General features: G+C 43.0%; 1 protein-coding gene across 3 annotated transcripts; it reads right to left on the bottom strand.

The window, feature by feature from the left end:
- Nucleotides 1-162: 162 nt before the first annotated feature.
- Nucleotides 163-9,490, bottom strand: LOC136535252 (regulatory-associated protein of TOR 2-like). Of its 3 annotated transcripts, none has more exons than XM_066527550.1 (20): nucleotides 8,804-9,488; nucleotides 6,969-7,071; nucleotides 6,113-6,195; nucleotides 5,871-6,029; nucleotides 5,656-5,772; nucleotides 5,369-5,526; nucleotides 5,068-5,222; nucleotides 4,810-4,954; nucleotides 4,657-4,735; nucleotides 4,441-4,542; nucleotides 3,876-3,959; nucleotides 3,685-3,795; nucleotides 3,245-3,598; nucleotides 2,990-3,161; nucleotides 2,282-2,869; nucleotides 1,844-2,170; nucleotides 1,621-1,744; nucleotides 1,416-1,540; nucleotides 1,201-1,340; nucleotides 170-1,106 (listed from the first exon to the last, which is right to left on the bottom strand). In XM_066527550.1, the coding sequence occupies exons 1-20, from the start codon at nucleotides 9,221-9,223 to the stop codon at nucleotides 927-929; spliced, it is 3,726 nt and encodes a 1,241-aa protein (XP_066383647.1). In that variant the 5' UTR covers nucleotides 9,224-9,488; the 3' UTR covers nucleotides 170-926. The 3 variants fall into 3 exon arrangements, with proteins under 3 accessions (XP_066383646.1, XP_066383647.1, XP_066383648.1); XM_066527551.1 differs by having other exon boundaries at nucleotides 171-1,106; nucleotides 1,621-1,741; XM_066527549.1 differs by having other exon boundaries at nucleotides 163-1,106; nucleotides 1,201-1,540; nucleotides 8,804-9,490.
- Nucleotides 9,491-14,170: the final 4,680 nt, after the last annotated feature.

Genomic DNA, 14,170 nt, shown 5'->3' with positions numbered 1-14,170 from the left:
TAGCACGGTATGTTGTATATATTGAGCGGGGTATATTTACAGCCATTAAAAACAATGACATCTTATATCATTTTCAAAAATTGAAGACCCGTAGAAGAAGTTACCTAAACTATCTAGTAGCAGTACTTGTGGTATGTTACATTCAAGTTACAAATGCATTATCAATAAGTAAGGTTACATTTTTGCTTGTCCCTTTTCTTATTAACTCTTACATCTTGTAAAAATTTAGGTCAGTGATGAGGACATGGAAGATGACAATGCACAAAATTTTCACTATGTATTTATTTTTGTATGTTCCATGTTATTTTCAAAGTTGAAGCAACTTCTCAATTTGAAAATTTTCCTTCACAGTAGCTATTTTACATGACATATATATAAACTATGGTGTAGATGTGCCCTTTCACTACTAAAATTGGGCCCTAGTCGTGACCCAATTCTGGGTCCACCACTGGACATGAGCGAATCCCTTGGCAAATTCAACTCTTGCTCACATTGTTCAACCTACTTGAGACAAGTTCACAACTTTTCCTACAGAAAGCAGCACCAAAAGCCACTTTCACTCATAAAAACTTTGAAGTGCACACAATTACTAGAATTCTAGGAGGACGCATGTGCACCATCAACCTTCATGAAGGAATATTGTGACTCCATTTTACCTCTATTAACAACTCAGCATGCAGATGTACCTAATTCAACCATGTGTATTATTATTTGTCACAATTTGACTATCAAATACAAACCCCCTGGAATCCATGGTATCCAATGACTAGCAGTGAAATACAGTTACAGATTGATGTTCTAAGTTCTTGATTAATAGACGACGGGAACATCAAGTATACAGCATGAACCACATAACACAAAACACAGAATAACAAATCTATGGTTAACTGGTTATTTCCTCAGTGATAAAGTGCAACATATATAGCCTAGTCAAATAACAAATAAGAAGTTGCTTGAACAAATGTTCCAATTTCTCTGATCAGCGCATGGCAATAAAAACTCACCAGTGAAGAAATGGCACTATCACCAGATGACTGAATAGTGCTGAGAAGTTGTTCCTTGTCAAGATCCCATACCAAGATGGAAGACATGTCACCAGATGCATACTATTGGACAACAAAGGAGAGCAAATCCTGTATTAGAACATGCAATGTGTAAAAAATACATACTAGAACTACAGGGGGGGAAATAGAACATTACAAGATAACCAGATTGCTGCTGCCAGTCAATCACAATACTGCGACCAGCAGCTCGATGTCCCTGAACTGATGAGAAAGCCGTTACAAGTTTCTGTCCTCCCTTTTGAGCAAAATTTTTCCATACACGTACATTTCCATCACCTGCAACATGAAAATTAGACAATGCAATGGTAGAAGATAAGTGTAGAAAGAAAAACATAGAGAAGAGAGGCGTACTTGAGGCAGCTAAAAGCAAGCTCTCATCAAGCTCATTGATCAACAAAAGTTTGGATAGCCCTCTGTCTGACAAATTATGGTTTTGATAAGAGTTCACTGGCAGCGCATCGTCGTAGTTCCACACTCTGGCATGAGACAGAACTTCAGCACAATTGCAGCAGTGTATTTCAGGCACTAGGATTTTTAATTGCAATAATTATTTCACCTTATTTGCTCATTTTCATCAGCTGCAACAACGATTGGAGAAAATGGCAACAATAAAGCTGCTTTTGTTCCCAACTCAAATCTCGTATCCCAACTAGCAATTTGGCTTGTCATCTTGCAAGCTGCTATTCCAAGGGTGAACAACCAAAAAAAATAACAGATAAATAATCAAGGAAACCAACAAGAAGAATGAATGTAATGCAGACTAATGTATGTCCACATACAGGAGCGCTGGCACTTAGCAATATAATCTAGTGCAACTCGTTCTCTCTCTTCCCTTCTGACATTTGCTTCTTCATTATCATCAGAGCCAGTTAAAAGAGGCCTAGAGAAGTGACCACAACTCCAGTTGTAAATTGTTGATTGGGGAAGTATACATAGTTCAGCATTACTGGGAGCTGCAGCGGAGCTTAAAAGGGGATCAGCTAAGCCATCAGGTGAATTTATAGGATGTTGTCCAAACTCCATAGAACACACTCGGCGTAATCCTGGAAGATAATCATGCTGAGGGGGGCTAACAGGAGGGGTCCTAAATTTTATCAAGTTGCTTCCTGCAAAATATAGGAAACTCAATTCAAGAATTCTTGACTTTCTCTGAACACCAAATCAAGCAAGGTGTTTCAACGTCCAAGCACATAGTAAAGAAAGTGATAATAACTTACCAGAATTCATATCAAGCCAGGACGAAGAGCGTGCCATTCCAAAGTTTGAAGCAGATGTCTCTCCCCGATGTGCACCTCCACTGTTAAATCTAGTATTTTTCATGACTACTTGTTCAACACCTATAAGGGACAGTGCTCTCCGACCAATAGTTGCAATTCTTGGGTAAGGATCTTTAGCAAAAGAACACATAGTTGATATAAATTGAGAATAAATGACATTATCAACAGGCCTCGACCTAGTGTAGCCGAGACCACCATTACTAGCATTCTCTCTCAGTAATATGCCAGAATCAGAGTGTTGGGAAGAATCATCTGACTGGGGAGAGCCATGCATGATGCTACTTGTTGCAATTGGGCTACTTGTAGAAACTCTTCCATCACGACCAGCGGCACTGCTATCACTGCCAACCCTCAGCACAGGACCAATGCTGCCTTGTAGAATGTTGTTGGGACTGTAAACATTGCTTGGATTACTTATATTTGCCAATGATGGTAGTGACTTCAGCAATGAATTGGATTGAGGTTTCCAATACTCAGCCGCAACAGATTTGAGATGTTTGTTGTGACCCAACGCAAAGCGAGTAAGCGCTGGAAAAACAAGAGAACAACTCAAAATGATTGCCATATAAGATTAAAAGAAATCCCCTATGTTCAACATACTAAAAGAAGTGCTCTAGGAAAAACAGTATAATTTTCCAATGCACATACCTATAGCAACCTCAGATCGAACAAGGGGACTAGCATCTGATGATATCTGTAGAAGGCTTCTAACTACATTTATTTCAGCTTTCACCTTTTCATCATCATCAGAATCATCATCAGCGCCATTTGATGTAGTATCCAGGAGAGTCCCAAGTGCAAAAACAGCAGCAGCTCTGACCTGGCAAGACCAAATGTTTAATATGTATCTTGTCAAGTAGGCAAAAGAAAGAGTAGACATGATATGAAGGCAAGGCATCATACCTCAGGTTGAGGCTCCGACAATAAACATATTACAATTTCAGGTGTATTTGTTTGCAAACTAAGTAGCTGAACATCAGGGAAATCTTCCCAGAGTTTTCCAAGGCATAAGCAAAGCCACTGTAAAAGTAAAGGTTCTGTATGTGAATCATGAGGATTCTCAGGTTGCAGGTGTCGCAGGCAAACATCTATAAGGCCTGCATTCATACAAGCCTCTTGACCCGTCCTATGCCCATCCACAATGACTGCTAAAACAAAAGCAGCCATTGCACGCTGTTCTGGGTAAGCATCCAAACTGTCAAGAAACCTAACAAAATATGCATGTCCTCCATCTTTAACCAAGTCAACCTGGCACGACTGTCATTTGGGAAAAAGCTACATGTTAAACAACTGAATATAAGACAACAAAAAACTGTCAAAAGATTACAATGAAGAGCGCATACCTTATCAAGAGAGAGAATTTTTGTCCATATAAACACAAGAATTTGACGCAACTCCATTGCACTTGTTTGAAGCAGTTTGAGTACATAAGGAAATATTCCAACAGACAGGGCCTACGACAATGAAGTGCCAGAGGTTAAAAACTAAAGAGAAAAAACAAGAAGCATTTGATGCATAAGAGGTCAGTACAAACCAAATCAACAGCCCATGGCCCCATGTCAAGAAATCTTCCGAGCAGAACAAGCGCTCTAAATCTGTGTGATTGACTAAGCAGGACCTGCAAAAAAGATAAGATGTAAGAAAGAAATAAAACAAGAAAAGAAATATGATCCCTCCAGTCATAAAATAGTGTCATTTCGGTGTTGCCATGATCCACAAAACATAAATTTGCCAAGTAATGTTGTACTACAGTATATAAGAATAGTAAAATTATATGATTATGAGTATATGTTTTGGGACAAATCTACCCATAACATTTTCAAATGTCCAATCTCAATGTACACAGAGTAATTAACAATCCAAATTTTTTTGATAGGTTAACTGAACACAACCCAAAACGGTAGTCTTTTGTAATTGGAGGGAGTAGCAGATATGAATGTAAAACATTTTACAAAATTAAAAATATAGCAGAAAAGTGAAGGGCAATAAGGTTACAAAGTTAAAACTGGGCTTTACAAATAATTCACTTGAATGTAAGTGTAAAACCAAAATGTCTTACCTGAAGAACTATATATAAGTGTAAAACCAAAATGCCTTACCTGAAGAACTATGGGTAACTGTTCAGGAGGTTTCTTGTCCTCGGAGCCATGATCAAGCCACACTTCGAAAGCCGTCAGCTGTTCCGTAAAAAACGGACTTGGCTGGTTTGGAGGAGAGAATGAAATTAGCAATACTGAAACGCTTGTATTCAAATGTCAAAACAATACCAGCAAAAACTACTGATATTTCTTGAAATGCTAAATGATGAGTAGAACCTGAAACTCCGCATTTGGATCAGCAATTAACTCAGGAAGCTTGGAAAGGCAAATCTCAGCAGCCATGTCCCATGCATCCCTGGGATTTAGCATGTTACAAAACACACAAAAGGTAGTTAATGCAAAAACAGAAGGGCGAGTCGGGCTAGTTACCACATATGGTGTTGATGTGTTGGGGGTAACAATGGATAAGAAACTGGAGTACAACTTGCTGATCGCATGATTCTCTCAGCAAGCAAGAAGTTACGAAAGAGACTAGCAACAAGAAGATCTTGTCTGAAAAGCCTTTGGAACAGATCTGCACAGCGAAACTTGTATCATAAACCCAAAATAAGCTGACATTTATTTTGAACTTGAATAATCTTCTCTAGTTTTCTTGTTCCCCAAAATTATATATCGCACACACCATACCATGAGGAAGAACATTCCATGCAATTGTATCTGTTATAGCAGTAAAAATCCAATTGAGCTCCCCAAGAAGAGTTTTACGGTCATTTTGCCTTCCAGGAATTTGGTCAATAAGAGAAAGATCCAGAGAATCATGGAGTAATGATCGCTTACAAAACCTGCAAGGTTTATAGGTATGTCCCCATGTAAGCACAACATGCTAAGAAAAGGAGAATAAGAAATAAGGAACTGTCCACACAAATATCCATGCACAAACAGAGAAGAGAGAGGAAGAGAGAGAGAGAGAGAGAGAGAGAGAGAGAACCAGTGCAAAGCCATTTTGATGGGTGTTGTGAGGCAAGCCGTAAACAAATCAGCAGGAAATTCTGCACTCTGAGGAAGACTTTGATGTGCCTCACAGGCAGCAAGAAGAATGCAGTCCTTCTGTGCAGATGCAGAGGAGCTAGAACTCCAGTCTAGGCGCTGAAGTAAACAAAAGTCACTATGAATATTAGACAATCCAGGAACGAAAACAAAACAAGCCCATAAATCATGATAACCTTCATCTTCAAGCACAGAGAAACATATGTTAATTAGAAGCATGTAGCATACCTCTAGAAAAGCTTTCACAATAATTCCAGCCGCTGAGCAATCAAAAACATAAATGGAAGGTGTCTTTAGCCATGACTCAAGATCAGTAATTGGAAGTGGAATATACTGTGTGTAACTCTGCAACAAAATGCAAAAACAACCATTTTATTTTATCAGAGACGCCTATGATAAGTAAGGCACGCACGGCAAGTAATACAGTGTCTTCATAATATTACCTTGTTAAACACCCAAATCTCACCATTAGATGTAGGCTTTGGTACGCCATGGCCATTATAATGGAAAAGGACTCTCTCTGATCTGGCATATTTGCGGCAAGTATTGCAAAGATTCTTAACTTTCTCCACTGTTGGGTCCAGCTGAAGCTTGTATCGAGCCTGCAAGTGGTGTTAGGATATGAAGATGCAAATAATCCTCACCAAAATAAGATTGAGGTTAAACAAGAAAGCAAGTTCCTCACCTTAGGTTGCCAGCGCTCATACTGTGAATGCAACGTTTTCCCAATACTATCAAGGGCTTTAGGAGGTGCCATAGAAAAAGGATCTGAAAAGAAAGGAATTAAGATCTATGAACATACCTCAAGGAAACTGCACCGAATGCAATAACAGTATTGAAGTGCAAACCTATCAACAAATGTAAGTTACAATTGTTGTCTAAAATCTGGTAACAACTTCTTGACAAAATAATCATCACAAAGGCTAATAAATAAGTATATATCTTCATGACTATGGCCAATAGATGCAGTATCTTACACTAGAAAATTTTAATTCCTTTACAATTAAATGCCAATTGTCAGCTTGAAATTTAAAAGGGGATAGTTTTCATCTAAAAACTATTGAACAGTAGGTGCCAGATAGTTTCCTTCTTGCTATTTACTTCAAATTAACAATATACCGAAAGAAACAATTATTTGAAAGGATTGAATGTACGCAAAGATTGTGCTTTGGTGGAAGAACATTGAAATCAGCTATCTACATGCCTGAACCATGAAGCATGAACAAGACTTTAGATCCTTTAATAATATTAATAATGTTGATTCCTTGTATATATTTATATAAGCTTTTTCCCTTTTGTTTCCTTTTTGTTGGTGCTCATGTTGGGTTTCATCTACACTATCCCAACAAGCTTGGAGCTAAATGGCTTTGTTATTGTTGTGTACCTCTAATTAACAATATGCTCTCGTCTGGCATTCAGAAATGCAATTGGTTAAAAAAAAAGGACACAGTTTCATTCAAATGGTGAAAACCAGTTCATTTACTGGATCTTTTTCCCAACTAATTTGAAATTTGGAAATATATAATCAACTAAAAATTTACCTATCCAGCACTCCATTCTTGCACAAGGGGAAATTTTAATTACATCAGGTGGATCCACACTTATGTTTAAACATAATACAAGTGCAACACATCCCGTCTTCATCTGCGCTACAAAATCCATTGTTAGTAAAGATCATGTAAAAGATGCAGAAAACTTATAAGAACTAACAAAGCATCCCATGGCCAGACAAAAGAAATGATAGAATAGTTACAAATTCCATAATGACTAAATCAGTAATGATGCAGAACAATACACCAAGCAAAACAGACAGGGAATTAGAATAGTAAATAGAAGAAATAACCTCGGCAGTGCTGTTGACTTTCAACATGATCCTCGGATAAGTAAATATAAGCTGCAAACCTAATCCTAAAGGACTTTGTCTCAAAGGTGAAAGGACAGCTTATTTTACATGGTACATAGTTACTGCAAAATTCCAAAAAGAATCTAAGGAAAATGGAACATCTGTACGCACATATGTAGAAATTGTCTTTGCCCAAGGACTTCAAGGCTAATAATGTTAAATTGATTTCCACTCCATGTACAGAAACCTCATCTTTATAGTCAAAACCTCCTATCTATCAATCACATATGTCTGTTGCCATGAACTGAAACACCCTATTTCTCATCTGGTGCTTCAAGCCATTGCAACATGCACAATGTGGTGACCCTGAAACAACAATGCGCTTTCATGCCAACTTTGTTACAGTGGAAGCTCTTAAGCCTCCAGTGACATCAACAGATTGCGGTCAGCTAACTTTAACTGGGCCAATGGCTAATAAACGACATGATCCAGACTCTGTCCATGTTTGAACTTTGGCAAAATTGAGGCATTTCCTTTAGCAGTACGATGCTATCGGAGAGCAGTGTGTTAGCAAAAGGGCAAAAAATGGTTCAGAGTGTTATTGATGCAATTTTGCCTATAACTTATAGCTTCACCAACAGCAACCCAGTGAGACTAAGTATTCCCTTTAATTATATGATGCCAACAAGTCACTGATAGGAAGTGTCAATTGGAACTTGGAGGGGGGTATTAGCATTCATTATATGTAGGTATGTGAAAGTGCCTATTCGATACAAAAAAACTTTTCAAAGACTGCCCAGCTTGGATTTTTGTTCTATATGTAGGTATGCATACGACACCATGATCATGACAATATTTATAGGACCTGTTAGGTTACCCAGAATAATACCGTTTATTTTTTATCCGAGACATACAGGTCGAAAGACTGATCACCATGCTACATATAGGTGGTAAATGAAATTAAGAATTTGCATGAGTGATGCTACAGCCTATAGCAACATAGCAACACCGTTGGGCACAATAGTTCCGTTTTGTATCAATTATTATTAACAAGGAAATGATCAGTGTCACACAGTAAAAGAGTAATACGACATGTAATTTATAATTTAGCCCTGCCCCTCAGCCCCAACAACCTTTCAAAACACTTAAGCAGAAGATTATAGGCTGTGGCAAATGATGACAACTCATTCCACCATTTCATGATTGTCCTACTCACAGGAGTAAGTGAGCATAGCGGTTACTTATTCCGCGACTTCCAGGGTCTCGCTAGAGTTACATCTGGCAGCACCACAGTCCATTCGTACTCCGTAACGGAAATTGATTAAATAAATGCTAAATTGCTAAGTTGGCAGGTGCCGTAATCACTTCACACGACCCGCAGCTGCGCCCAATCTACCATTTTTAAGCTGAATCAGCTAGTTGCTATCCTAAGGATCCCCCGAGCCCAGGCGTTACCCAATCCAGCGAATTGCCGAGTATAACATCAGAAGAAGCAGTAGAAACGGCATCTGCAAACTGCATCGCATCCATTACCCGGTCCTTGGGGCGCCACTTGGAGACGAGGCCGCTGGTGGAGGGCGCTGTGGCGGCCGCCGCAGCCTCGTCGATCCCGTCGGGCTCGTGGCGCTGCTCGCACAGCACGACCACCTGCGGCAGGTACGCCACGGGCGCCAGCTTCTCCACCTCGGCCGCAGCCTCCAGCACGTTCCTGGGCTCCGGCCCGTTGGCGGCCAGGAGGCCATCCCCAGCATGGTTGTGGTTCTGGTGGTGGTGATGGTGATTGGGCAGCGGCGGCGCCGGTGCCGCGGCCGTCGACCGCGACGGCGACGGCGACGGCGACGGCGAGGACGAGGAGGAGTGGACGAGCCTGGACGCCATGAGATCTCCCAATGCCATCGACGCTTGATGTGCCTCTCTTCTCTTCTCTTCACCCCGCAGGCAGAGAGCCATCATGAGGTCGGGGAGCTCGCTCGCTCACCTACATCGATCGAATCGGGCCAGCGTGGCGAGTCGGGGGTGGGAAGCCAGGTCAGTCGTCAGTGGGGGTGGGGGGACTGGGCGGAGATTGGTGGGGGAGGGGTTTAGGGTTAGGGTTTGGATGCGGCTGGGAGGAGAGAGAGAGGGGGACAGGAAGCGGCGTCTCGATGCGGGAGAGAGGGAGGGAGCAGGCGACGCGACACCAGCGAGAGGAGCCGAGGAGAGAGACTGACGGGGAAAAGAAAATAAAATTATTCATTACTATAAAAAGTGGAAATGGAAATTGCCTGCTGTCTTTCCTCCCAGTTTTCTTTACCAGTTTTGGAGGGAGTGAACGAGCTCGTGGCCGTGCTCTTCTTCTTGCTTTCCCTCCTATATAGAACTATTCTTTCTCTAATTTATGTATATACTGTTTTCTCGAGGTTTTGAAAATGTTAAATGCGTGTTTATCTTAAATTAAACTCCTCTCATTTCTAATAAAGTTACAGAAAATTTGCACTATATCTTCGTCACTAAATTTGTTTGAGTTGTAATTTTTTGGTCTTTTGGTTCAGAAGTTGGCTTTCTTGCTAACTAACTCGGTCTAGCATTTCAGATGCTTTGCTATGGTTTGTTTTTATGGAGACTTTGGCATTTCATCCATCATCCAAAACTGGTTTCGCACTTTTACCATCCCGCAAGGTGGTTTCGCTCGTGTGCCATTATAAAACTGGTGTAACCCGCTGAAATACATTTTGGGTAGTTTTAATTCGTGGAGAAAAAAAGAAGACACGCCTTCCACTTCTACCCCTGCCTCCGTCTTTCTCCATCTGCTCAGCCTCAACGGCAACAACAGCAATCTGTCGGCCAAGGCACTGCTAGTGGGGTCCGGTTGTCGGTACCTTCTTCCTCCCTCAACCTCCACTAGTCCAACTTCTGTTATGGACGACCGAGGCTGCAGCAGCTCGCCAGTCGCCACACACACTTCCCCAGCTACAGAGCTACTCCACCTCCACACGAAGCGGGGGGCGCGAGTGGCGTGAGGCTGAGGCGCGCCGCCCCTGCACTACAGACCACGAGCTACGGCCATGGCGCACGCGGAGATGTCCTCGCCGGAGTACCACGAGGACGTGAAGGCGCTGGCGAAGCTGGAGCAGGTGTGGGCGCGCGCCACCGAGCTGCAACGGCCCAGCTCCCTCTCCGGCCTCTCATCTTCATTATAGCGTATTGTTCATCTTCTCTAGCTCCCTCTCCGGCCACTCATCGGTCGTACGCCGACTGCCGCACCCTAACAGGGCCTCCCAACCCCGGCCACTGCCTCAGCTCCGAACTCGCACGCACATCGTGTCTGCAAAGGGCACGTAGCGCCGTCGCGGTGGTGCTGCACACTGCCGGCGCGCAAGCTACCGCAGCCGCGTCACTCGCAGCTAGCGTAGCCGCATTGTCTTGCCCGCTACCGCAGTCGTGCGCCTCACTGAGAGGCAGCCTGCCCGTCACCGCGATGGCTACGCAGCTTCTCCCGCCGAAAGGCGAGCCGAGCGCGACGGCCATGGAGCACAGAGGGGGAGCGGGTCCGTCTTCGCCTCAGCTCCGAACCAGCATGGGAGTAGCCGGTGGTGCACAAGCTCGACGAGCGAGCTGGCCGTGAGCGCGCAGAACTCGGCCGAGTGGAACTCAAGGCTGGCCGCCTTGTGCTGCCTCCTCCACACCTTATCGTCGGTGCCGAAGATGCCATCGCCGAGGAGGTGCCGCACGGTGTCACCTGGTGCATCGATTCGTTTTGACGATGAACGAGGAACGGTGACGTATAAGGAGAAAGCAGGGCAGGGTAGAAGTGGAAGGTGTGTCTTCTTTTTTTCCACGAATTAAAACTACCCAAAATGTATTTCAGCGGGTTACACCAGTTTCATAATGGCAAACGAGCGAAACCACTTTGCGGGATAAAAGTGCGAAACCAGTTTTGGATGATGGGTGAAATGCCAAAGTCTCGGTTTGATGGGTTAGATCGAGTTACAACCAAACTATGTACATGGCTATGATGTCATATAACTCGAGCTATGAAAGTCTCAACAACTTACGACATGTTATATAGCTTATCTAGACTGTTTGTGTTTGTGAATTATGATCTTCACTCTCCTCATTTCTATCTTCTGATGCCATTTTCTTTGCGTCTTCCTTTCACAACTTGTTTGGCAAGTGATGGGAAGGGGTATGGGAATTGGTGGTGGGAGTTTATGAGGGATTTGAGGTGGGAATTTGACTTTTAGTCTCAATCTCTTGTTTGGTTCGTGTGGGGAAATAAGAAGGGGAGTTGAGAGAATTTATATCCCTTGTTTGGTGTTGATGTTTTTGAGTGGAGAATTATAGGACAAGTCATAATGAATGGTGGGGATGTATTTATCTTTCTTTAAAAGCGCAACTCCCACCCAATTACCACCCCTCCCAAGGACACATTCCTCTTCCCACCAAAATTCCAACTCCCACAAAACATACAAAAAGATTACTAAAAACTCCTGCCTCCAAACTCTCGTTGCCTTTTTTTCAATTACCCTCAACCAAACGACCTGTCAAGTTACATCTACTCCTGTGACTGTTTACCTCTACGATATCTTAAGATGAAAGAGGGGGGAAAAGAAATTATAGCCATGTATGGTTCCACTGCTATAGCTACTATGGTAATGTAAACTACAACGTAGATTCAAGACATGATTCTACAAGAACATAGAACAAAAGTTCAGGTTCAGGTTCAAACTCTTAATTGATCGATGCCTCGCGTTCACGATGGATCAACATTTTATGCACTCATAATACAAGGTCGTAGCCCATTCAGACCATGGCACGTAGGCCGGCTAAGCCTAAGCGCTAACAGCACAATGATCCCATTCATCGGCCCATCAGCCACTTGTATTATTGCCAAGTTCACCATCCGTTGTCGAACGTGCTACAGTTCTTGTCCTCCATAGCTCCACCTTCTCTAACAAGCACCTAACACCGCCTATGCCCACACCATCACTAGACACAACGCCATTGCCGAGATGAGACAATTAGTGTACCGAGAGCCCGTGCAGAGCATTGAAAGTGCATTTACCCCCTATGTGGGTTTTGGTGTATTGATGATATCCAAATTAGGGACTAATGTGATCTTAATGAGATATGTCGCAGCTATTAGTCCCGTCAAAGAATCAAAGAGTTGATAAAGATAAAATGGTATCCCTCCATTTTTGAAGTTGTAAAGGTGGATGAACTCAAAGCGCTCTCCAAAGGTTTTATTTTTGCTTTTGAGTTTAGGATCCATCGCACTATAAAGAGGGATGCAAATTTAGTTGGTCTGAGGAAGATAGAGTGCTCAAGCATAATAATTAAATCAAAAGAGAGACACTCTAGTACTCCACGAGTACGTAGATTATTTTTTTGTGACTGTCGGTGTTGGAAGTCCCGACATAAGTCTCGACATCGGTGGTTCTGACTGTCTGGCTGTCTGTGCTCATCGGAAGTTCCGAAGCTTGTCGGGAGTCCCGACACCTAGAGCTTTACTGGCTGTTTAACTGCGTGCGTCAGAAGTCCCGACGTACATCGGAACTTCCGACCGTCGGAAGTCCCGACGTTTGCCGAGAGTTCCGACATTAACTTGCACGCGTGAACTTCTGACCCTGTGTGAACAGTCCTTTCTGTTAACGTCGAAAGTCCCGAGATCTGCATCGAAACTTCCAACATAGATCTAAACGGTTAGATTTTCACTTAGAGTATAAATACCCCTCTCTTCACATCTAACCATTACGGACTCATTAACAGCTGACCCACTTCATGCTCAACAGCTCCCAAGCAACTAAAGCACCACTCTCCTTCTCCCCTTTGCTCTAATCTTCGATTCCCTTAGTGTTTTAAATGAAAGGAGAGTGGATTAAGTGAGAGCATCACTTTGGCAGGCTTGAGCACTTGATTCTTTTGTCAAGCCGGTTGATTTTGCATCTATTACTCTTGGAGCTTTGCCTCTAGCCGGCTAGGCGTTGCCCAAGAGCTTTCATCTTGTGGAAGAGCCTTGAGAAGTTTGTATTACCCTTTGATTTCTTAGTGGAAAGCTCAAGTGACCTTTGTGGTTGCTTTGAGAGAGACAAGGAGGTGGAAAAGACTTCGACCTTGGTGGTCACCTCAACAACGAGGACGTAGGAGCTCCTTAGTGGGGTTGCCGAACCTTGGGATAAATCCTGGTGTCCCGTATGCTTGTTGTTGTGATTGCTAGAGATTACTTGTATATGTTTATCTCTTTCTCTCCCAAACTTCTATTTTAGGGTTTAGACTCTGTAAGGAAAATGGACCCTAGGCCCATTTACTTTGAATTTTGGTGTTTGATGACCAACACAACCAAATTGGACTAATGAATTTACAAGTGATTGTTTTGTAGTTCAATAGGATGCAAGATGTGACTTGGACGAAGGCAATGTGATGATTCGATGATCAACACCATAGGCAAGACCTTAGAAGCACAAGAGAAGACTCAAGATATTAAACAAAGTCCAAGCATGAAGATAGGAATCAAGCCATCCGCAAGATCATAAAGAAACGAGCTCACAGAAGTGATCGGACGCTAGACCAGACGCTGGAGGAAAGTGACCGGATGCTCCGATCAAGAGGCTCGGCAACAGGCGTGATCGGACGCTGGCGGTAGATCAACCAAACGCAGGACAACAGAGTCCGATCGAGTACAGAGAGGTTCTAGAGGGGCGAAAATGCGACCGGACGCGTCCGGTGGCATGTGACCGGACGCTCGCATCGTCCAATCAGTGGATCGCGGCTCCAACAGGCGAGACGACCGGACGCGTCCGGTCAGGACATGATCAGCGTCCGGTCAGTAGCAGAAAAGCAGGATTTCGTCCCCAATGACTACTTTCTCAGTGGGGCTTATAAATACAACCTCTAACCGGCCAAATGAAAAGAGTGGAGCTG

Source organism: Miscanthus floridulus, unplaced genomic scaffold (genome assembly GCF_019320115.1).
Source record: "Miscanthus floridulus cultivar M001 unplaced genomic scaffold, ASM1932011v1 os_2634_1_2, whole genome shotgun sequence".
Classification (NCBI taxonomy): Eukaryota; Viridiplantae; Streptophyta; class Magnoliopsida; order Poales; family Poaceae; genus Miscanthus; species Miscanthus floridulus.
Note: the sequence above shows the minus strand (reverse complement) of the source record. Positions and strands in the feature narration are given on the sequence as shown.